The following is a 26,088-nucleotide window of genomic DNA, read 5'->3' on the forward strand; positions in this document are numbered from 1 at the left end:
TTAACAAAGTTCATCTTGTAAATTTCTTTTTGTCTAACTTGGACTAAGAAGAATAGGAAAGAATTTTGTTTTATTCATGAACAAATTAAAGACTCAAAAAAGTGTGCTCTTAGAACCAAAACACAGTGACATAGGTTGAGGAAAAACAGAACAAATTACAAGGAGGTGAAATTTTGGGTATGGGAAAACTTGACTGGAATGTCTAAGAAAACGTTAGGATATAGTGAAGAACACAAAATGGGGGTGTTACTCCAACAAGAGTATTTTTACCAAAAGATGAGCAATTATAAAGAAAATAATCAATTCAAAGTAAACCCAACTCTCTAAGAGGAGATGAAAAACAAAATCCAACACATGTGGCCTTCATTTTGAAAGAAAGGAGATTTAAAAAAATTAAAAAGTGATCAGAAAAAAAAAACTGTAAATTATCACACAGTAAGTCTGGAATCTGTTTTTTAAAAACCTTGTAAGAAACTCAAAATAAACTACGGGATCACAGAATCTTAACCAACACATAGAGATTAACTCCTTCATTTTTTACATTTAAGAAAACAGGCCTTTAAAGTTAAGGGACATGACCAAAGCTAAAGAACAAAGCAGTGACAGACTGGGATTAGAATCCAGGTTTCTTGTCCTTTCCTCCACACCTCTCAAAATGTATTAAATCATAATACCAGGCACACAAAAAAAAAACAAACACACAACAGAAAGACTAACTTAACAATTATTAACTAACTTAACTATCCTAAATTAACAAAGTTAATTCTAGGAGGTTAAAAATAAAAGATCTTTACTCAAGAGTGAACAGAAAAACCCATACAAGTCAGGTACAAATTCTCATATAAATGAAAAGAAAGGATTTAAGAAATATATTCAAAGTGATTTAGTTCTTTATATATGTAAAAAGAAGGAAAGGCATTTGAAAATGACAAGGACCACTAGAAAAACATTGTACTAAGTTTGCTCAAAGATAAAAAGGGATTGGGAAAGAGCTAGGACATTTACTAAGAAGAGGATTTATGGAGCACTAGATATAGGGAGTAGGGATGAGATAATAGGTGGGGTTGCCTTGATTCCCTTAGCATCTCTTTCCTGTTTCCTCTTTCTGTCTCTTCAATGTTTCTTCATCCCCCTTCTTTTGTCCTGATAACTTGCTCTCCCCTTCCCCCCCAAACTTTTTTTCATCTCTGGACCATCCTTTAAAGGATCATGCTACTGAACAAAAGTAGAGGTAGTCTAGTCCAATGGACTCCTTTTCTAAGAGTAATTTCTAAAGGTCATTTCCAAGTTCACTGTTTAGAATTAAAAACCCATGTAACCACAGAAATGATGTAGCTGCAGAACAGTGTGTTTATAACAGATATTTTCTAGTGCAGGCCCACAATCTCTTATCTACTACCCTTAAATCTAAACAGCTCTGAAAAGTGGCAGACTTCTGAAAGTCTGCAGCAACTTCATTTGGCAGCAAAGCCTGGTTAAATTAACATGAAGCTATTTATGATCTTTATTTACCTTAGTGTCAATAGTCATACATTTTTCAGCAAGAAATATAACATACTGCTAATATACCCTACTGCCTTTCTGAAATCTGAAAATCTGCATCTCAAAACATATTTGGCCCAGGCCCTTTTGGACAAAGGATTGTGGCCCTGCGCCTTATTTTTATTTTCAAGTGCAATATTTTACCTATCCAGATGACTATAATATGGGTGGAACCTTCCCAGGATGCCAACACTGGTTTTAGTGATGTTCAAAGTGCACATGCACCTAAGCTACATCCCTTGTCTCAGTCAGTAACTGTATCATCACTATGGTGGACATTCATATGAAAGACATTGCAACCTCAGCTACTTTCACCTTAGGACCTTCTATTTAGTTATTAATATATTTACTTAATTAAGGCTTTGTTTTCCCTCTTCCTAACCTAAAAGCTGGAAGCTGAAATTTCATCTTTTTTTCCCCCAATCTCAGTGGTTCTCAACCAGGAGCAATATTGCTCCCAGGGAAGATCTTGGAAATGTCTAAAGACATTTTTGGTTGTCACAACTGGGGGTGGAAGTGTTACTGGCATGTAGTGGGTAAAGGCTAGGTATGCTACTAAACATCCTACAATGCACAAAATAGCCCTCCACAATAAAGAATTATACAGTCCAAAACATCAATAGCACCAATACTAAGAACTCTATATCAATCCCATCACTCTTATTCCCAAAATGAAATAACTCCACAGAATTTTAGAGTTCTTCAATATGGATGGCTCAAATGACTTTTCCCCACTATGGATAAGTGATCTTCAAAAAATATTTAAGTTTCCTCTTGTTCAGTTTTATTTAATCAGTTCTAATCATCAGATTCGTGACTTGGTATGAAAAAAAACAACAAGCATGTGTTCTAAAAGCATACCATTATAGTACAGTAGCATTAAAAGAGATAAGTTCTGTAAATAATTGTACTTATTATTTTTAGTCCATCCATTCTTCAAGAAAAAAGTTTTGGTTTCCATACAAGAAGAGAATACCTTTCTCAATGCAATCAACTTGAACTTTTAAACCATTCTCTTTACATCTTAAAATTTACCTTTTTCTCCCACTCTCCCCCAATCAGGGAAAACAAAAAAGGGGGACAGTAAGAAAAGCAAAGAGCTGAGTTTGGTACAGACATGAATCAGATCATCTACACACAATATAATTAAGGATGTGAATCTAACTAAAGCAGTAATAACTATTTAGTCAAAAACATTTCTCTTTTTCAGTAAATAATTTTTTCAATTAAGAAAACTTGTCAGCTTACCCTTTACTTTTAGAAACCAAACCAAGAGACTGACTCAATCGATGAATAAAGGCTCTTTCCGTACTGGTCAAAGAAGAAGGAAATTCCATTTCTACATGGAAAAAAACACAAAGCATCATTTGTGGATCGGCAATTTTCCTTCAAGGTACTTCAATACACATATATGTTTATAAAATATGAAAAATCATATAAACATATAATCAAATTATCATATTTTATGTGAAAAATAGATATAAGCATTCCTAGGAGATACTGTGGGTTTGATTCCAGACCCTTGTAATAAAGTGAATATCGTAATAAAGCAAGTCATACAAATTTTTTTGGTTTCCAGGGCCTATGTTGGTTTGTTGGTTTCCAGGGCCTATGTTAATGTTTACACTACACTGTAGCCTATTAAGTGTGCAATAGCATTATGTCTTAAACAACAACATACACAATTAATTTAAAAATCCTTTATTGATAAAAAATGCTAACCATCATCTAACAACATGGAGTTGCCACAAACCTTCAATTTGTAAAAAAACACAGTATTTGCAAAGCACAATAAAGTGAAGTGCAATAATGAGATATGCCTGTACTAATTAACCACTGAATGTCTACCAGAATTCTGATATTAATAACATTTAAACCTAAATGTGATAAAGGACCCTGATGTTCACCAAAGATTAGTCCTCTTTTGCTGAAATCTTGAGCTCCTGATGAACATATTTTACTATCTTAACTTACTTGCTTAACCAACAAAATGTTTATTTCCTTCAAGGATGAGGTATGCTCAAGTATTATGAATGCTCAGTATCAGATTCCAGTGTCTTTGCCTTCAAAAACTGCAGAGAATCCCTATTTCACTGTCTCAGACTGGATATGATGCTGTATATTTCTGGGGCTTCACCCCTGTTTAATGAAAGTTCAGAATCACTCTGTCCAGGTCCTTTTTTGGGGGGAGAGGGAAAGACTCTAAGCTTCCAGAATAAGGGGTCCTCTACTTAGAGCAGCAAATCGGAATGAGCTCTCAATATACTGTACTGATCACAGGTCAGCTGCTGGTTCTGCACTGTGTGACCCAAGACAAGTAGCTTTCCAACCTTAAGAGGTATGGAAGACGTTTCGTCTAACAGAACGAGTTTCTTTTTTTTTTTTTTAAGTGTTTAGAGTGATACTTCCAGGATGTAAACAAAGCACTACATATTGCCACTGCATTTATTCGTCGAATTTCCTTCTGTTCCTCTACTTCCGAAACTCAAACTAAACGTACCTCGATTAAGGCTACCACCACCTCCTTTTAAAAAAAAAAAAAAAAAGTAGAGGCTTAACAATACCTAAAAGTTGTGGCAAAGCTACCGAAAGGCCTCTCCCTGGGGAAAGAGATGCCTCCTGCAGTTGAGCAACCTGATTTTCGTGCCTTCGGACGCCAGACAAGTGCCCCGTAACCCGGCTGAGCCGCAGGACGCCACGGGGCTCTTCACATCCCCGGGCAAGGCTCACAACTCTGGCCCCAGCCCCGCGCCCGCTTCGCCCGGGCCCGGTGGACCGCCCCCGTCTCCCCTCCCTCCGGTGAGGCAACCCCTTCCCACGAGGGACCGGGCTTCCGGGAGGTGGGGCAGCCGGCGGGGTCCCTGTCGGGAACCTCACCTTTCTGGTCCCCGTATCGGAAACGCTCCAGAGCGATATTGACCGCGATCTTCACCTCCTCGTCTATACGAATGTCCTTCAGCCCCTTGGCCCGGCCGCCTCCCGCAGGGCCACACAGCGCCGGGCCGCTGCCGCCGCCCCCTCCAGGAGCCGACGGCCGGTGGGAGACGCTACTCGGCCTGGACATGGCCCTGAGGAGGTGTTCTCCTCGCGGTACAGCGGCCAGGCCTGCTGACTGACGGCCAACGACAGGGAAAGTGGGCCTCGGGGGCCTTGGCGGGTTCAAACGGCTCCACAGGCTACCTGCGCTGGATCGGGCTCACCGGAAAGCTCCCGGTGTCCACAACAGCCGATGAGGCGCCGGCGGCGCTAGAGCGCCAGCCGGGCAGAGAGCGCGGGCGTGATGACGTCACCGGGGCCGGCGCCGGTGACCTCAGCACGCCGACTGTCCCTGGCGTCCTGCGCGGTGCGTCCAAATCTCCAGCTCCCTGTCGAGCTGGTTCTGCCTGTCGTCTCCTGTACCCACGCACCGCCCCCCCGCCCCGTCCCGAGGGCCTCTCGTTCAACCACTTATTCAGTCGCTCGCTATTTGGTTAAATCATTAATTCATTCAGTAAGCATGTGTGGGCTTCTACTATGTGCCCTAGATATACATTGGGGAACCAGACAGAAAGGGCTCCTGCCTTCGTGGATCTTACATTCTAGTGGGGGTAGAGTTGCCAGATTTAGTAAACAAAAATACAGGATGCCCAGTTTATTGGAATTTCAGATAAGGAACACAATTTCAGTATAGGTATTTCCCATGCAATATTTGGGAGCACACAGAGTAAAGAATTATTCGGTACCTGAAATGCAAATTCAACTGAGTGGCCTTATTTTATCTGGCAACCCTATATGGGAATAACAGACAGTAGACAAAAAAATGATTAAAGGTAGTTGTAAGTGCTATGTGAGATAATGGAATAGGAAGATGCAACCCTTTAGTTTGGGATGTCAAGGAAGATTATGAGAATGTCCATTTGCTTGTATACAATTCCACTAACATAAACCTCAACCCAGTCACCCTAATTGCTTCCACTCTAGTCTTCCTATTATCCATTCTCCAGAAAGCAACTAGAGTGATCTTTTTAAAAACACAGTTGGCTTTCAGTATCTTTGGGTTCCTTATCACTGCTTCAACCAACCACTAAACCAAAAAAAAAATTTTTTTAATTCCAGAAAGTTCCAAAAAGCAAAACTTGAATTTACTGTGCACTGCAACTATTTACATAGTATTTACATTGCATTAGGTATTATAAGTAATTTAGAGATTATTTTAAGTACATAAGAGGATGTGTATAGGTTATATACAAATATTACTGCCATTTTATACAAGGGACTTGAACATCCTTGCATTTTGGTATCCTCAAGGAGTCCTGGAACCAATCCCCACAGATAGAGAGACAACTGTACAAGCCAAGTAGGTTAACACCCCTACACAAGGCACTCCAATTGCTCCCCATTGCAACTATAAAACACCCTCAATTCCTTACCATGACCCTGAAGACCCTGCCTAATCTGGCCTCTGTCTACCTCCCACCATTCTCATCCTCACAGTGCTCAAATGCACTAATTTCTTTCTGTCCCTTGAACACAACAAGCTTATTACAGCAGGGGAACTTTCCACTTGCACAGTTTTCTCCTGCACATGACAATCTTCCTCCCAGTACTTCACATAGATGCCTCTTTCTCCTCATATAAGCCAGGATTCCATCCGTTACCTAGATAGGCTCTCCCACATCAACCCATTATCATTTACCACTGTTTGAAATTATTTTGTTTATTTATATATTTATTATTTGCTCTTTTCACTATAATATAAGCTTTTTAGGAGCAGGAACCTTATCTTGCTTGTCACTGTTTCAACAGTAGCTAGAACTGTATGGTCATACAATAAAAATTTATTGGTTTTCCATATTGTAGAATCTGGAATTAAGATTTGTCATCTCTATCCTCTGAAAACTTTCTTCATAATCCTTGGGATCCTAATCAATTTGATTTGCTACTAGAAAAAGTTCTGGATAAGCAGAAATAAGTCCTGTGTCCTGGTCCTGGCATGGTTACCAGTGAACTGTGTGAATATTTTCTACTATGTTGATCCTAATTTCCTTAGCTGTTCGTAATAATGCCTGCCATTTATTAAGTGCCCAGGGGCACTGTCTTTATTTTTCCAATCCTCACAAAACCATATGAAGTAGTTATATTACCTCATGATACAAATGAGTAAACAGGCTGGATGAGGTTAAAAACTGGTCCAAGGCCATGCTAGTGATAATTAATGAGGTAATAGAAAAAAAGCCCAGCTGATCATGAGGCCTAGCTTCATTCCAGGACAAATCATAAATAGAAGATAATACCTGGATGCATCAAATATATTGTGATAAAACTGAAAACATTTTATGTGGGGTAAGACACATATTGCTTTCAATTTCACTCGATAACCTCTTTGTTCCACACTTTATTGGCTCCATCATTTATTAGCTTTGTGACTTGACTACTTACTTTGCCTTCTGAGCTTCTGGTTTCCCATCTGTAAAATGGATATATTTAATATTCATTTTATAGTATTGTGAATTTTACATAATATGTAAGTATTAGGCATTGATCTAATGTGTGCTTCTTCTTTCCTTTATTTTGGAATAAATGCCAAAATATTTGTATTCCTAGTACCTAGTAAACATATGGAATATGTTCATTGAAATAAAAGAGAATATTTACTTAAGTTACATAGCAGTAAATTATAAAGTCAATCAGATTCTACATTATCTAATGTTTTTGCATACTCCTAGAAATTTCTGGTGCTTAGGGTGAACACTGCAATTCTACTTTTTACATGTGCTTCAGAAAAAAATTAAAAATAAGGAAGATATGGAATATTTACAAATGATTTCAAGTTGAACTTACTGTCAGATAGACCTAAAGTTTTTTGTTTTTTGTTTTCTGTTTTTTGCTGTACGCGGGCCTCTCACTGTTGTGGCCTCTCCCGTTGCCGAGCATAGGCTCCGGACGCTCAGGTTCAGCGGCCATGGCTCATGGGCCCAGCTGCTCCGCGGCATATGGGATCTTCCCGGACCGGGGCACGAACCCGTGTCCCCTGCATCGGCAGGCGGACTCTCAACCACTGCGCCACTAGGGAAGTCCCAGACCTAAAGTTTTAATCTTTGTTTTTGCCACTTTATAGTTATGGCCTTGTGCAAGGACTTAATCTCCCTATGCTTTAATTTACCCATCCATAAAATGTGTGTGATAAAAACACCTATATCACAGCATTATTATGGGAATTAAGTTAGACTGTATTACCTTTATGCAGATGAAGTACTTAGTACAATTCCTGGCTCATCCTTAGCATTCAGTACTAACTAGATGCTTTTGACTTCAAGTAACAGGAAACCAAAGATTAAAAAAAGGCCCAAAATAAGGACATTTATCATCTTACATAGCAAGAAGTCTTAGGATAGGGTGGTTCCAGGAATGATTAGTTCAACATTGTACATCAATGCCCTCAGTCATGCAGAATCTGTTCAGCTTAGCACTCTGCCTCCTAAGAGTGTTTGACACTGCCCTCTTGGTTGCAGATCCAAGTAAGCACATCATCACACAGAACCAGATAAAGGCAAGATAAGTGCCCCCATCTGATGTTTCTTTTTAAGGTAAAGAAAAACTTTCCTAGAAGTCCCAGACATAGACATCCTTATGTCTCCTAGCCAGAACATGGCTAACCCAATAACCAGCAAAGAAAAATGGGATTACCATGAAAGGTCTGGTCTTTTTTGAACGAGGTGGTCACCTAGAAGAGAATGGAGAAAATTGGGGTTCTCATAGCAAGTAAAAAGGGATGGAGAATGACTACTGGGTAGGCAACCAAAGATATTATGGTAGTCAGCAGTGATGTTTGTCAAATATTTCTGGTTTTCTTCCTTCCCAGGGATGTCCCAGAACTATACTTCCTGGCCCTGTTTCAGTTAGGTGGGAACATATGATTAGTTCTGGGCAAGGAGGAGTGAGTTGAAGTGCTATGTTTCACTTTCATGTTGACCTCACTTTTCGCTGCAGTTAGCTGCAAACAACTAACAAAACATGTCTAAGAAAGAAAAGTGAATTTATCTTATTACAAATTATTTAAAAACTACAAAAGAACATTGCTGAGAAAAACTTAAAGACAAACAAATTAAAACATATACTGTGTTCAGGGATCAGAAGACTCAGTAGTGTTAAGATATCAACTCTTCTCTCATTAGTCTATGAATTCAACATAATCCCAATCAAAATCCCAGCACATTTTTTTTCTAAAAAAGTAACAAGCTGGTGCTTCATATGGAAATGCACTAAAATAGCCCAAACAACTTTGAAGCAGAAAAAAAGTTTGAGGGCTAACACAACCTGATTTAAAGACTTAGTATAAAGCTGCATTCAACAAGATAGTGTGGTACAGACATAAAGGTGAACAAATAGATCATTGGTACAGAATAGAGTGTCCAAAAATAGACCCACATATATTTGGACAACTGACTTTTGACAAAGGTATAAAGATAATTCACTGGAGAAAGGCTGGCCTTTTCAACAAGTTGTGCTGGAACTGAATGGCCAAATGCAAATAAGATTTTAAAAATAATCCCAAACCTTCCCTCACCCCATACACAAAAGTTAACTCAAAATGGATTATAGGCATCACCTAAATATAAGAGGTAAAACTACAGAACTTCTCGAAGAAAACATAAGAGAAAATCTTTGTGACCTTAGGTTAGACAAAGATCTTTTTAGATATAACACCAAAAATACAAACCATTAAAGGAAAGAATTGATAAATTGGATTTCATCAAAGTTAAGAATTTTGCTCTTTGGGGGCTTCCCTGGTGGCGCAGTGGTTAACAGTCCGCCTGCCAATGCAGGGGACACGGGTTCGATCCCTGGCCCAGGAAGATCCCATATGCTGTGGAACAACTAAGCCTGTGTGCCACAACTACTGAGCCTGTGCTCTAGAGCCCACAAGCCACAACTACTGAGCCCATGTGCCACAACTACTGAAGCCCACACACCTAGAGCCCATGTTCTGCAACAAGAGAACCCATGACAATGGGAAGCCTGTGCACTGCAACGAAGAGTAGCCCCTGCTCGCCGTAGCTAGAGAAAGACTGCACATAGCCACGAAGACCCAACACGGCCAAAAGAATTTTGCTCTTTGAAAGACATTGTTAAAAGAATGAAAAGATAAAACACAGACTGGGGGGAAAAATTTGCAAATCATATATCTGATAAAAGCCATGTCCAGAATATATAAATAACTCTCAAATACCATAATAAGAAAACAAACAACCCAATGTTTTAAACTGGGCAAAGTTTGAACAGGCACTTCACCAAAGAAGATATATGGGTGGCAAATAAACACATTAAAAATGCTGAATATTATTCATCATTAGAAAAATGTAACTTAAATCCACAAAGGGATGCCACTACATACCTATCAGAATGTCTAAAATTAACTGACTTTACAAAGTATTAGAGAGCTAGTTGAGGAACTGGAATTCTCATACACTAGTGATGGGAAAGAAACCACTTTGGAAACAGTATGGCAGCTTCTTTAAAAAGTAAAACACACAGTTACCATAAAATCCAGCCATTCCATTCCTAGGTATTTATCCAAGAGAAATGGAAGCATATATCTGTACATAGACAAGAACACAAATGTTCATAGTAGCTTTGTTTGTAATAGCCCAAACACAGGAAAGAATCCAACTATTCATCAGCAGGTGAATGGATAAACAAATGGTGATACATGCATACAATGCAATACTGCTCAACTATAAAAAGAATGAACTATATATTGTTACACACAGTAACATGGATGAAGCTCAAAATAAGTATGCCAAATGAAGGAAGTCAGACAAAAAGAGTACATCTATATAATTTCATTCATGTCACACTTAGAAAGTGCAAACTAATCTATAGTGACAGCAGATCAGTGGTTGCCTAGGGATAACAATGGAGAGGAAGGAATTTCAAAGGGACATGAGGAAACTCTTTGGGGTGATGGATATATTCATTACCTTGATTTGGGTGATGGTTTCACTTATGTATACATATATCAAACTTTTAAAATTATACACTGTGAATATGTGCTATTGTATGTCAATTATACCTTAATAAATTTGTTTTTTAAAAAAATAACCTACAAGACTCTGAGTCTAGTACTATTTTTTCCTACACAATATCAGAAGGCATATTCCCTCCTTTATAAAAGTCATTCTTGGACCTCCAGATAAAGAGTTGTTGTGTGATCTTTTATGTTTTAAACTGACATATAATTTCAATCCAAATTGAATGATCAAATATTCTGTATTAATTAATATTCTCTTATACAAGGTACGAAATTGTAGGTCTGTTTAGCTCAGATAATTAATTTATCTAAAGTAAACATGTCTAATTATCCACAGAAAAATATCTCGGATATGGTTTTGCTAAAAGGGGAAGAACGGCTATCTTGGAAGGCAGAATATTTTAATTCCCAGAAGATACATTAAGACTTTATAAGAAATTAGAAAGTAAGCCACAGAGAACAGCCATCTCCTTCACTAAAGTAGAAAAGACCACACAACTGCTAATAGACCCATATAGAATTTGAATTAGCAACTCAGTATCAGTCAAAGAATAATTATTGTCCCACCATGTTAGTCATTTTCCTACAGTACCTCACAGGATGTCACAGAGTTACAAATAATGATAATTTAGAAACTAAAACCAAAAACCTAACCCAACAAAGAGACTTACATACATAAACACTCAGATTTTTATTTGTCTTAGAGATTAAGGTGAAGAAAATGTGTCCTGAATTGAAACCTTGAGTCTCCTTATTACACCCAAGTTTTGGTGTTTTCTCACTGACTTCATTATTTACATATCAAAAATATTCCCCAAAAATAATAAAATTGTTGTGCTCAGCCCTAGTTAGATAATATGATTTAATTGGAAGAAACCTAGCTGCTCCTTAATTTTGACAAGTTATTGAGTCTCTCTAGTACTTCTCAAATTTTTCACTTCATGGCACACATAGAAAATTACAATATTTTCATGGCACTGTAGCTATGGCAAAGATGCTAGTGCTCATAAATTTTCATGTTTTCCTCTTCTTTCTAAGCACACTAGACCACATTTCTTCCATATTCTCCCATGTTTCTGTCCCTATTTTTGCCGTGAAATTGTGACACTAAATAGCTAAGTGCCGGCCAGTGGAATGTGGACAGAAGTGATTTATCCTACCCCTCTTGTGATCCTCCCTCTTCTCTAGTCTGCAGCCAGATTTTGGAAGAAGGAATTACAAACAAGGAAAGGGGGAAAGCCAGAATGAGGTCTGTGGTGTTGGACTGGAATTAGCAGTATCAGTATGAAATTATGGCTTTTAATATATATACACAAAGGGATAGGTAAAGAAATAAAAATAACTATGTAAGAATGTATGTGTGAGTGTAAACACTGAGATGGCCTAGAAGCAGACATCCCAATATTATTGTGTACATCTAGCACTCAGATCCTAGTTTCCAAATTCCATTCTCCAATAAAAAGAACCAAGGCTCCCTAAAGAAATGGTTGACTCCAGGGCTGGAACAGGACAGAAACAAGATGAACCTGAAACATTTTTATGTGTCAGAAGGTAAGGAATTGCTCAAAACAGGATACAGGCTTATCAAAAGAACACAGGAGCCAACCTCAAGGAGCTCTTTCCTAGGGGCTAATGCTGGCACAATCTGACTAATAAAATAGAGATAGTATTGGAATATAACCCATAAAATAAAATAAACATCCATGAGCCCACGGTAATATTAATACATAACTGGATGTATAAGTGAAGGAGGGATAGGGCAGCTCTTCCTTACAGAAGGATTCTAATTATAAATGGTGATGGGAAAACTGGACATACACAAACAGAAGAATGAAACTGAACCCCTATCATACACCATGCACAAAAATTAACTAAAGATGCACTAAAGATTCACACATAAGACTTGAAACCATAAAACTCCTAGAATAAAACATAGGGAGTAAGCTTTTTGACATTGGCCTTGGCAATGACTTTTTTGGATTAGGCAACAAAAGCTCAAATAAACAAGTGGAACTACATCAATCTAAAAATCTTCTATTCTGCAAAGGAAACTATCAACAAAATGAAAAGGCAACCTATGAAATGGGAGAAAATATTTGCAAACCACATATCCCATAAGGGGTTCATAATCAAAATATATAAGGAACTCACACAATAGCAAAACGACAAATAACCCAAGTAAAAATGGGCAAAAGACCTGAGTAAGTATTTCTTCATTTGTATGAAAACATACAAATGGCCAACAGGTACACGAATGGTGGAAATGTAAACTGGTACAGCCACTGTGGAAAAGAGAATTGTTACTTCTCAAGAAATTAAAAGTAGAACTACCATATGATCCAGCAATCCTCCTTCTGGGTAGAAATCCAAAGGAAACAAAACCACTATCTGGAAGAGATATGTTTATTCCCATGTTCATTGTAACATCCTTCACAATAGGAAACAAAGTGTTTGTCAATGGATGAAAGGATTAAGAAAATATGGCATATACACACACACACACAATAAAATATTATTCACACTTTTTTAAAAAATAAGGAAATTCTATCATTTGCAGCAACATGGATGAACCTGGAGGACATGATGCTAAGTGAAATAAGCCAGACAGAGAAAGACAAACACTGCATGTGGAATTATAAGCACTTATATGTGGATTTGTTTTTTTTAAGAAAGAAAAAAATGTCAAACTCATCAAAACAGAGAATAGAAAGGTGCTTGTCAGGGGCTGGGAGGTGGAAGAAATGGGGAGACTCGGGGGGAGGAAGAAGTCATGTACTAACATGCTTGTGAGTCACTAAAAAGGATCCTGAGGGAGTTCCCTGGCGGTCCAGTGGTTAGGACTCAAAGCTTCCAGTACAGGGGACACAGATTCAATCCCTCGTTGGGGAACTAAGATCCCGCATGCTGCGCAGCATGGCCAAAAAATTTTTTTTTAATTTTAATTAATTAATTTTTAAGAAGGATCCTGAGCCCTGCCCTCCTAGAGGAGAACAAAACAGAAACTCCAGATGGTCTGGGAGATCCTCTAAGAGCCTGACCTGTGCAGCTTTCCCAGGTGGATCCCCAAGGAGGCAGCCTGGGAAAGTGGTGGTGTGGCCTGTCTAGGCAGGTGGGGCTCAGTGTGGTGTAGAACAGCAGGGGATTCCTGGTGCCCAAAAGGGGCCCAGAATTGGCAGAGACATACACCAGACCTGAAGGTTTTGTGCAGCTGGGAACAAGGAATGAAAGACTTAGAAGTGACCAATGTTGTTTGACAACAAAAGAGAGAAACCCTTCCCACATTTCCTGATGCCTTGATACCCCTTAAGTCCTCCAGAGTTTAGAAGCAAGCCTAGGGGTGTATTAGGGGCCACTGAACTGACTGAGATTAAGTTAATTACAGAGAAATGAAGTCCTACATATCAGAATCTGTGCAGTGAAATTTGTCCCCACTACCTGAGTTAATTGTGAAATTTCTTCCAGCTCAATCATTTATTACATGTATAATTACACAGATATCAAAAATATATATTTTGCTAACACTCTGTATATCTATCTACATAAAGGTATATTAATAGGTTGGCCACAAGGTGGTACTAGAAAATGATCTTTTGCTCTAGGCCCTCCTTGACCATCACTGGTTTTAATATACAACTGTGAACAACTATAATCGCAGTAATCAGAGTAGAGGTTGAGATGGCAGAGACTGGGTTCATGTGAGGCAGTGTGCATATTTAAAAACCATAAAAATAAACCCTTTCTATGATAGTTTCTATTAACTATTTTGTATTCTTCCTCTTTTTCTTATCCACTATCATGCCATCATAGACTATCCCAATTGTTACCTGAAACATCGAACACTATATATTCAGCACTCAGGGAAAAATTTAAATACACATGGTGTTTTAGATCCCAGAGTGTAAATTTTAAATGAATATTTTTACAGGATGTGCCTCAAACATATCTGGGACACCCTTAAACCTCTCCGAAATACTAAAGCTCAGCGCCAAAATGAGAACACAATAGACCAGCAAATGCACTGTGTAACTAAAACAGCACCTGCAATCTCATGCTGAGGATAACCAAGGAGAGGAGGAAGGTCACCTCTTCCAGGTGAAGTCTTGCTAGGTTTATTTTTTTAAGTAGATGTAATTTTAAAGAGATGCACAGTAAAAAAAAAAAGAGAAGAGGTATGGAAAAGCTCACAGTTAAGAACTTTCTAAGCAAAGGGGTGGTGTCGAAGACAAAGTACCATGTCACAACCCTGAAGACTACCCACTGGGAACAAGGCGAGGCAGGTTGAAGGAAGCAAGGAAGAAAGCAGTGACCCGAGGGGAGACGTGTAAGTCTAGTCTATGGTCTGGCAGAAGAGGAAATTGACTTTACAGGGAAGCAAAACCACTATGTGGCTTGAAGACAGGAGTGATAAAAATATGCCCACTGGCATACATCCCTGTAGAACTGTAAGGAAATGAAGCTGTTAGGAGGCCAGTCAAGAGTAGGCTGTAAAAATCAAGGATTTAGCTGTGATTGTAAGAAGAATCAGATAAGAATCTATGAGAGGAGATGCAGTAGGGTGAGGAGAATGAATGTCCCTAAGTTTCTCCCTCAGGAGAATGTTTGAAAGAACTCAGATATGAAGAGGGAGAACCTGTCTATTTGTGGAGCCCTCTCCTGGAAACCACTTTCTGGGACATTCTGAAGAGAAGAAAACATCAAAGAAACTACTGGCAGAAAAAAAATTTATCACTAAATATTTACTGTTTCCATTTTATTAAAGAATCTAGTTTTTAAAGCTTAGGCCAAATTTACCTTTACATGTAGTTGAAGAAGAATTAGACACATTTTTCTCTACCTTAACAGTATATTTACACTCCACAAAATAATGACTTTATTTTCCCCATGGCACACTTAGTACTTTGTAAATATAATACTTTGTCTCTCACTGATATTTTTCTTTAAAATCTTCACCAGCAAAATCCCGGTAATCACTGAATCTGGGTAATGAGTATAAGAGTTCTCTTTGTACCATTCTCTTTACTTTGGAACATGTTTGAAAATGCTGCTAATTTTTAAAAAAGTCTTTCCAGCTCCAACAGGTATCAAGTTAATAAACCTACATCACATGTAGGACAGGTTAAGAGAGTAAAAATTGCTTTAAGAAATGCAACCACTTTGTTTGAATAGATCTTCTGAAAGTAGTCAACTTCATCCAAAAGTAGTCAACTTCAGCAACAGCTCCAGAAGAAAGACCAACCTGGTAACCTCTGGTTGAGGAATAATGTTTAAGAATAATGCTTTCAAATGTTTTGAGGATTTTTCTGTCATGCTTACTTTGGCAAACTGGCTCATGGCTAACACTGGAAGGGAAGGGGGCTACATGAGTAAAAGGAGATTGTATTAGTCAGCTCAGGCTGCTGAGACAAAATACCACAGGCTGAGGCTCAAACTAGAAATTAATTTTCTCATAGTGCTGGAGGCTGGAAAACCTAGAATCAACATCCAGCAGGATCCCGTTCTGGTGAGAGCTCTCTTCCTAGCTTGCAGACAGCCACCTTCTCACCACATGCTTACATGGCATTTCCTTGTTATGTGTGTGTGGAGAGAGAGCAAATTCTTTCAAGTCTCCTCTTATGCAGGCACTAATTCCATCGTGAGGGCCCCACCCTACATAGCCTCATTGAACCCTAATTACCTCGCAAATGCTCCATCCTCAGATACCACAGCATTAGGGATTAGAGCTTCAACATGTGAATTTGAGGGGATGCAAACATTCAGTCCATAACAGAGATGGAAGGAATTTCAGAGTCATGGCCTAAAATTCATGTTGACTTCAACTGATTCAACCCTCCCCAAACTATTGTCTATCCTTAATCTCTCTATATTACCTTTCCCATAACAACTAATCCATCACTCAGGGTAGTGGAGCCCAAGAAGTGCACTAGATTCACATTGGTGTTTGGACTCTTCTTCAGCCCCTTCCTCTCCTCCTGCCCACAAGATCTACCTAATGGACTACTTCCATAAAGTTTTAAATCAGTGCTAAGGACTGAATATTCTTCCAGGGACATTTCCATTTTAATAAGGGAGTCTTAAATAGAAATCTCCAAAGTGCAAAGACATAAATCTCTTTTGTGTAATTCAGGAAATGCTATAGCTAGTGAAGAGTTTGCAAATTTGGGATTCCATCTTATTATGCCCTAAATAATCACATAGAAGTAATTATTACTCTCCTTGTGAGACTGACTCTTATCTGAAATTAATACAGTATTGTAAATCAACTATACTTCAATTCAAAAAAAAAAAGAATTAGGGTAATGCATGAGCAGAGAACAATTCTGTCTCATTGATAATTTGCCAATATAATGGGTATGGGTGAGTGAAACTTTAACTATGGCAAATGAATCATGGAATTTTAGAAATAAAAGGGACCTTTAGAATTCAACCAAATTATTTTACGTATGAGGAAAGGAAACTATAGCTTAGCTGGATGGATTGTCCAATATGTATGGTTACTTGAAGACTCAAGACTAGAATGCCTTTCTACTACACCATTTCACATCAGTGCTCCAGTTCTACCTCATATCATTAGACACCAAGATCAGCCTCTGGCAGCACAGAGGACCTGTTAATGAGGAGGTAGCTGAGGGGGAGCATTTCCTCACCAGCAAGGTTTTATATTCCTAGCCCTGAGCAAGCAATTCTGCAGGTTTCATGCTGTGTTGGGCCTCAAAGATTAGTTTGTGACTTCCTGTTAGAGCAAACCACATGTGTTGAATTGCCAGCTGTTGCCACCCACCTTCTCTAGTCATAATTCACAACATCGGGTACTTTCTAGGTAGTCATAGGTCTTATTGCCTCCTTAATTATCAATGCACAACTGAAATAATAAGCACAAGTCTCTTCTTACCTACATAGACTTCTGGACAGGTATAACATTAAAGAGATTTGTGGAGCCCATGGAGAAATGCTGGATTTACCAAATATTTCAGACACAAATCTACTGTCTCTCTTAGATCTCTTCTCATTACCCAATGTGACTATGGTTGATATGCCTCTCCTAGAGAGCTTGATCTCTCTTCACTTCAGGACTTGGCTATTGGGAGCAGTTAAGAATGTAGAAAAAGTGTAACCCATTCATTGCTTCCATGTTCGTTTGAGGTTATGGAGAAAAAGGTAATATCAGCCCTTGGATGGATTAATTACAAGGAAGACTATTAAAGGCATTTGAGGTATTATGGAAACTTTCAAACACAAAGTAAACAGAATAGTATAATGAATCCCCAAATCAGCCATTCTTGACCCATTTGTTCCTCCATACATTTCCCGCTCTTATTCAATTTTATATCTATATATAACAACAGAAATTTATTTCTCACAGTTCTGGAGGCTGGAAGTTCAAGATCAAGGCACCATCATGGTCTCCTTCTCTGGTGAGGACCTCCTCCCCAGTTTTTATAGCTGGAGCAGTCTCACTGTATCCTCCCATTGTGGGAGGGGCCTGTTGTTTTTTAAAGTAAAATGTATACATACTGAAATGCACAATTAGCTATATAATTTGGAAATGGATACGCCCATATAACAGACGCCCCTATTATCTCCTTCTGGTCACATTTAAAATATGTAAATGTATAGATAAGGAAACAACTTACAGGTTTTTAGCTTTTCTCATTTTCAGATCATGAAGCATTGCTGTGGATGTTCCTCATTTTGGGAATTCTTCCCTTTAGCCTCCCCTCCTCCTATTTCAACATTGCAAGATCAACCCTTCCAACTCCATTTTTGTTTCAAACACTGTTTGCCTCTGCACGTTGGCTCCAGATTTCTGTCTAGCAGCCTAGGTTTGAGGACCTAAATGAGATTTTCTGTAATTCCTTCATTGGCGTCACCTATCTCAGATAAGACAGCTGCTCCAACCCGCTCCCAGAACCCAGCAACCTAGCTCACTCTTGACTGTTTTGCCCCAGAGGAGAGAGAAATGGAGCAGTTCGGCCTTCTAGACCCATCTGGAAACCACCTGGAACTGAGAAGGGGCATAGGAGGAACAGAAATAAAAAGCATTCTTCCTTGATTAACCCAAGTGTGATGAACAGAAGGTGAATGAAATGGACAGGATTAAGAGAAATGTCTCAAGCCTTTCCTCATCAAAAGAAAGGAAAGAAAAGTAAGGCTTCCTGGCTCAGAGTGTCAGGGTAATTGTTCTTGCTACAAGTATCTTCTCCCTAAGGTTATGTATTTTGGCCAGATATACAACCAGATACACACTCTTTTTACATTGTATCCCCAAAAAAGCAATATATGCACAAAAGAAAAGGTTTTCTGAAACAATATATAAGACTACTAGGCTAAATACATTCAGATGTTTTCTATTTCTTTAGCTCATTTAAAAAAAAATAAACGCTGATCAGCATCCACTAAAATGATTTGGCATTTTATGGGTTGCAATCTAAAGTTTGAAAACCATCGCCCTAGGGGCTTTTCCTACGATGTTGGGTTGGGATGCTTCTCTCTGGGGCTCTTGGTCTCACTGTTTCCTTCACGGGGGGCCAGTTTGAGCCCTCACAAAGTATGGTGGCTCAGCTTAAATCCAGGATACCTAGGCTCCTTACAAGAGATGATATTTAGCTAGGAATTATTTAAAACTAACCAACATTGAGTAACTGCCAGATAGAAGGCTCCCCTTCACAGCCTGCCAGACTCGCCATAGCTGGGGTGGAGGTGGCTGGAGAGCCAGTCATCATCTGAGGTCAGGAGAGAGTGATGATGATGCACAGCCATCAACACACTCAGCCATGCTCCAAGATTCCATGTTGTGTTTGTCATACCCTTTAGCTGCAAGAAGAAATGCAAGCCTCTTACATACAAGAGGTGCTTTGTGTGCAAAGAAAATACCAGACTGCTTCTCCAGAGATTTGAATCTAAATACTGTATAGCTAATTTCCTGTACCTAAACACAGACAAAAAAAAATAGAAAACATTTTAAAGGAGAAGGTCTGATGGTAGCTATCCAACAATAAAGGTCCTGGTAATACTATGATGAATAGCCTGATCCAGTTTTCTAATAAAAAATAATCATAGTTAAGTTTCACTGGGCTCTTCCTAGTGATCCATATGACATGCTTTACATGAATTACGTCCTGGAATTTCACAATATCCCTAGGAAATAAATAACACTACGACCCCCATTTTACAGATGAGGAAACCGAAAGGCAAAACAGTTAAGTAATTTGTCCAAGATCACCCAGGAAGTAATCAGCACAGACAGGACTTGAACTCAGGCTATCTGATTCTGTGTGGACACAGAGATGTGCCACCTAATCCCCCTTCAAGAGAAGACTTGTTGTCCAGCTGCTGGGAGTGTCTTCAGTGGCAGCCTGCAGCTGTCAAACTGTTCAGGGGTTGACTCAGCCTCAAAGAAACTCCTTGACCAGAGTCACAACTTTCTCAGAGCAGCCGAAACCCAGTGACTGATTGAGGTGGAGATATGAAGGCCCAGCCATGACAGACCAACGTAGGACAACTCTAAAAGATCACTTTAACTCCAGAGCTTCCTATCAGATTGACATTAGGCCCACACCAAGCTATACTTCTCCCTTTACCTAATCTTGCTTCCTTTCTCTTTTTCCCACAGTCCTTTCAAGGACAGTCCTTAATAGATATCTTGCACACCATATTCTACCTCCAGGTATCTTCCCTGAGAACCAAAACTGTAGCAAGGAAAAAAATCTTCCCAATGGGCAGAGCTTCAAGTGGTCATCTACTATGTATAGAGAGAAATGGCCCAAGTTAGAATATATACAACTCATAGGTAGCGGCAAGTGGTTTAGCCAGCTGGTCAGGAGCATGAAAGCAGGAAAATTGGAAAAACAGGGAGACAAGAAGGACTAGATAGAGACATATGAAAGGACACATGGGAGTGGGCAAAAGATGTGAAAACCTTTCTATCATATTTTATAGTCCACCAAAGAGGATCAACCACAGAAGAGGCACTAAGCAACAAAGTAGACAAAATAACTCAGCCAGATGACACCAGCCAGGCCCTGTCATCAGCCACCCCAGTGCCAGCACAATGGGCATATGAATGAAGCAGCCATGGAGACAGAAATGGAGGGTATGCCTGGGCCCAGCAATATAGGCACCCACTTAACAAAGGCTGATGTTGCTGCTACTGCTGCCAGATGTCTAGCCCGGCATTAACAGAGACTAATACTAGAGTTCCAATATGGCACCATTCCTTGAGGAGATGAACTGACCATCAGTTCACCTGTTGGTCAAGTTGACTACATTGGGCCACTATTAGTTTGAAAAGGCCTGAGATTCATGCTTACACTAGACACATATTCTTGGTATGGGTACGCCTTTCCTACCTGCAGGGCTTCAGCCAGCATTACTATCCAAGGGCTTACAGGTGTTTGCTCTATGGGCATGAGATCCCACATAACACTATGTCAAATCACTTAACTCACATTACTTGAAGCACAGGAAGGGGATCATGATCTTGGGATCCACTGGTCATATCACATACTGCACCACCAAGAAGCTTCTGGAAAGAGAAGTAGAACAGCTTCCTGGAAGTACAGCTAAAACACCCGCTTGAGGGTGATACTTTATGAGGATGGTGAACCCCCCTCCAGGACACAGGATATACCTTGAATCAAAGGCTTCATATAGTGCTGCATCCCCATTAGGAAGACTACATGGGTCTAGAAGCCAAGGGGTGGAAGCAGAAGTGACCACACTTACCTTGACTCCCCATGACCCCTTTGTGAAATGTGTGCCTCCTGTCCACAAAGCTCTTGCCTTTGCAGGGTTAGAAATCTTGGTCTTCAGTGGAAGAACTCTTCTACCAAGGGATACAGATATCAGCAGGCAAGAAGAAAAGTCAACATCTTTGCTGAGGTCATTGACCCCAGTCATTAAGAAGAGGCAGGGCTATAGTTATACAATAGGGGCAAAGAGGAATATGTTGTGTGATTCATTTGGGCACCACTTTCATACTCCCTTATTCAGTTATAATTAAATGAACAAGTGTCACAATCAGAGATGAGGATCTGGGTTGTGCCATGAGGTAACCCACTGAGGCCAGCTCTCTGAGGGTAAGGGGAATCTAGACTTGCTAGTGGGGGAGGGGGACAATGAGTACCACTTGGGACCCCAAGACCTGCAGCAGTGGTCAGAATTGTACTTTTTCCCATCACTTCCTCTAAGACTCTCCCAGATTAAGAGACACACCAGAATCCAAGAGGAGCTGTTCCCCAAATAGCTATGAAGAAGTGGATCCAGATGGCTCAAAGAGTTAACTGTGATGAACATGCAGACGCACCACGCAGTTCTTCCTTCAAGAAAGGAGGTTACTGTCCCAGCTTCTAAGAGCTCTGTCAGTAGACAACATTCAGCTGTCAGCCCATCAGGAACCAACTCTGCCGCAGAGACCTCACCAAGGTCACAACCTTCCTGGGGTTTAGATCCAGTGGGATGTGGCTCTCCATCCAATAACTAATTGAGGCAGAGGTAGAAAGGTGCAGCCATTTCATTTTAGTATAGGACAATCTGATGGACCATGTGGTAAGCAGAATGATGCCCCTCAAGATATCTACATCCTAATCCCTAGAACCTATGAATATGTTATGTGCATGGCAAGGGGGCTCATAGAAGGTGGGAAGTGAGGGGCAGAGGGAGGCAAGGACTCTGGGGTTTCTGGCTTGGAAGACTGAGTGGATGATGGACATAATAAGAGGAAGCAGCTGTGGAGAAAGCAAATAAGTTTAGTTTGATGTGTGCAATATTCAAGTAAAGATGTGAACCTACCCAGTGGGAACCTAGATATATAGATCTAGAACTCAACTGAAAGTTATGAGCTGCTGATATATATTTGGGGATTATTAATATATGAAGATACCCAGGGATAATGGGTAAACGCATCAGAAAAAGTAGAAAAGAGGATCCTGGGAAGTGCCAACATTAAAGAGAAAGGCAAAGCAAGAAGGAGAGCTGGAAACCAGGAGAGAAATGTTCTCAAGCTGTGGGATGAAATGATTTTAAGAAAGAAGGTGTGGCTGTCCATGTTGAAAGGAATGGTTCTCATTTTGGTGAGAAATTTAAACAGCTGTGGAAAATTACCACAGATCATAGAGTAGAATACTGTGGAAGCCCATCTGTTTGATGTTTTATTCAACTCAGTACACATGTATTAGACCACTCCCCTATGCCTAACGGTGTCTTGGAGAAAAGTATGATCTAGATAAAGTTTGTGCTCGAGAAGCTTAAGGTCTAAGAGCAGACCCTGAAGTCAAATATAAAAATGACTGCGTGTAAGAAAAACCAGATCTATTGGACTGAATTCTTCAATTTTCATTTGAGTATTTATTTTTTAGATAAAGGCTTTGCCTCTGTTATGTCAAAAATATGACCAATGAATGGAAAGATTAATTTAAAAATTAGACTCTGCAATATCAATTTTCCTTAAAAAAGCAGTTAGTTTGGAGCCATATAGATACAGTCATGATATATTCCTATTTGGGATTATACCACAGTTTGATTGGTCATTTCATTATATAGTAGCAGATCTTGCCAACATTTAAATGCTTCCAAATTACGTTTATTAAAAAGTCATATGTCAGGGCTTCCCTGGTGGCGCAGTGGTTGAGAATCTGCCTGCCAATGCAGGGGACACGGGTTTGAGCCCTGGTCTGGGAAGATCCCACATGCCACGGAGCAACTAGGCCCGTGAGCCACAACTACTGAGCCTGCGCGTCTGGAGCTTGTGCTCCGGAACAAAAGAGGCCGCGACAGTGAGAGGCCCGCGCACCGCGATGAAGAGTGGCGCCCGCTTGCCGCAACTAGAGAAAAGCCCTCGCACAGAAACGAAGACCCAACACAGCCAAAAGTAAATAAATAAATAAATTTTTTTTTAAAAAGTCATATGTCGTTATTACAATTTTGTTAAGGGACTTTGAAAAAATTTTATAAATCAAACAGTCTGTTTCTGTAGGGCCTATTTCTCCAGTACTTAGATTTATCACATTCCTACATTTTACACTGAAGAGCATTCAAACAGAAATCAAAGAGCCCCATTATTGACTCAATTACCTCTGAAGAAACTGCTGAGAACATTTATCAATATTATGTAAAGGGGAAGGAATGTGGAATCAGGAATTGGGAAACTGGGTTTTCAGTCTCAACTCAATCACTTACTATTTGGGTAACTTTGGGCAAGACACCCAACTGCACTGAATCCGAGAGTTTTTAATCTATAAAATGGTAGTCACAGAATTGCATTGAGCCTATAACAAGGTGTAAAATTCATTATATTAAATAAATGTGTAGAACTGCTCTGCAAACTATAAATTCCTATACAAACATTTATCATATTATCATTACCATTTCCTTGAGAGAAAGGTTAATGTGAAAAAAAATGTTCAAATATGAACCCCCATTTGAGGCTTATAGATGCATACTACATAAGTTTAAATGGTGTATAGAATCATTGCCAAGTTGTAGAGAGAATCACCAAATAACCAATCCCTTTTGGTAGTAAGTGGAATAGAAATAGCCACTTGGGGCATTTTGCTGATCTTGATGACCAGATATCACTCTTTGGCACTTGACATTCATGACAGATATAAGAAATTAATTGATACCTAAATAAATCAATTACGTAACTGAGATCTTAGGATTTTTAAAATCATCCCATATGTAGAATTACATGAATATATGTGATCTATATATGAATGTTTATCCTAGCTTGGAAATAGATGATAGATATAAGATAGATATTATATTCATATAACATAACTCCCTCGATTTTCATCAACATTTTTACCAAATCTTTTAAGAGATTGAAGGAAAAAATAAAGATGTGAACAAGAGAATAGCATTTTGAATAATTTTGAATATGAGGCAACGTTTTTACCACAGAATCTTTGAATCTTAGAGTTGGAAGGAATCCTAGATTTTGTATATACACACCATCCACTAAATTCCTTATCAGTGGTTTTCTGGCCTCTGCTTTGCACAGAGAATAAAAAAGTAAATATTCTACAAGGTATCTCATTCTTTTTTTTTTTTTTAACAGTTTTTCTCTTCCATTTTTAAACAAAATTAAGAAAATTCTTCTTTATATTGAACTGAGATATCATCTTAATACTTTTAAAGCTTTCTGACGACATTTTATGGGGCAAGAAAATCATTCATTCGTTCATTCATTGAACATTAACTGCCCGTTACCAGCTGGCATTCATACAAGTAGACCCACTCACAAGCCAAGGTGCAGTCAAGTTGGAGATAGATGTAACTCAATTGTAATTGATTTTGTCCAACACCAAACCCCAGCCTCATCGGAAAATCTCTTTCCCTACAACAAATCTAATTGCCTCTCCTAAAATACTTCCCTCAGTTGATTTTGCAATTTAGTCATTATCACATTTTCCTGTTACTTCCCCAAACCAAATATTGAGGTAAAATAGGGATATCCAGAGTGTAGCAGGCAAACAAAACAATTTCTATCCTTTTCCCTTCTAGATTTTCTCTAGCGCTTTGTAAAATAAAGAGTAAAATGGATAAACCTGTGATCATTTTACCTGCCCCTCAGGACACAGTGCTCTGAAACTTCAGCAAGCATATCTTCTGTTTGTTCTCAGGCCATGTTATCAGAAGGCTATCTGGCCAATCGGAAGTTCACACAACCAGTCAGGAAAAATTCTACACTTTTAGGGGCCAAGGGAGGAGAACTTCTCAAGAGCAGAGGGAAGAGGAAGGAGGCAGGACTCACAGCAGACGTCAGTTCTGCACAAACTAGCTGTGGGATTCTTCCTGCCTCAATCTCCTCATCTGTAAGGGTGGTAATAAGGAATCTTTAAAGCGCCTTACAGTTTAAAAAATCTACAATTTCAATTTTTATTTGAATAAAATCAAATAAATTTGGAAAAAATGCGTTTTCAACATTCCGACGTATGGCAAGCTTATTAAGGACTTTTCAGCTTGTTAATATCTTAGAACAGATTTCTTGACACACATTCAAACTAGATATTATTGGAGGAGGTCGTCGAGTGGATGTGACTGCCTGGTGACCTGTAAGCTGAACCCAGGCAATCGGAGGCTCCCCACGCTCTTCCCTTCCTTGGAATATACATTCCACCCACCGTTCCCACAGCTGCAGCCATTTTCAGGGATGCAGCCTTGAGACAGTAGTGTGTTGTTGAGACCATGTGGATGGTATACGTGACTGAACCCAGTTAAGACCCCATATAAGCTCATATTCTGGCTATCAGGTTCAGAGATCTACTGGTCTTGCAGCCACCCAAGACAAGCCTCCTACGTAAGTTTTCTTGCTTATGAAAACTGCCGCCTGCCAATCTGGAGTGGTCTTCCTCTTTCTTCAGTTTCTCCTTGTCCTCCATGCACGGGGGCCAGTTTACAAACCAACAGATATATAACATTGTTCTTAATAAGATTTCATGCATGTGATTTTTATCATGCATATGATCCATTATTACAACATACAAGAACACATTTACAAATTTATTTCTCAACTGATTTAGTTGGAATTGTGATTGTTT

At 39.3% G+C, this 26,088-nt stretch overlaps 1 protein-coding gene across 3 annotated transcripts in view; it reads right to left on the reverse strand.

Annotated features, from left to right (window-relative positions):
* The window catches only part of YTHDC2 (YTH N6-methyladenosine RNA binding protein C2), a 69,096-nt gene extending 64,307 nt beyond the window's left edge, over nt 1-4,789 (reverse strand). For all 3 annotated transcript variants that reach the window (XM_060009007.1, XM_060009006.1, XM_060009005.1), the window contains exons 1-2: nt 4,420-4,789; nt 2,791-2,881 (exon numbers count right to left, since the gene is read on the reverse strand). In XM_060009007.1, coding sequence (XP_059864990.1) covers nt 2,791-2,881; nt 4,420-4,606 — 278 coding nt within the window. In that variant the 5' untranslated portion in view covers nt 4,607-4,789. The remainder of the gene's footprint in view (nt 1-2,790; nt 2,882-4,419) is intronic.
* Nucleotides 4,790-26,088: the final 21,299 nt, after the last annotated feature.

This window comes from Delphinus delphis, chromosome 3 (genome assembly GCF_949987515.2).
Source record: "Delphinus delphis chromosome 3, mDelDel1.2, whole genome shotgun sequence".
In the NCBI taxonomy this organism is placed as follows: Eukaryota; Metazoa; Chordata; class Mammalia; order Artiodactyla; family Delphinidae; genus Delphinus; species Delphinus delphis.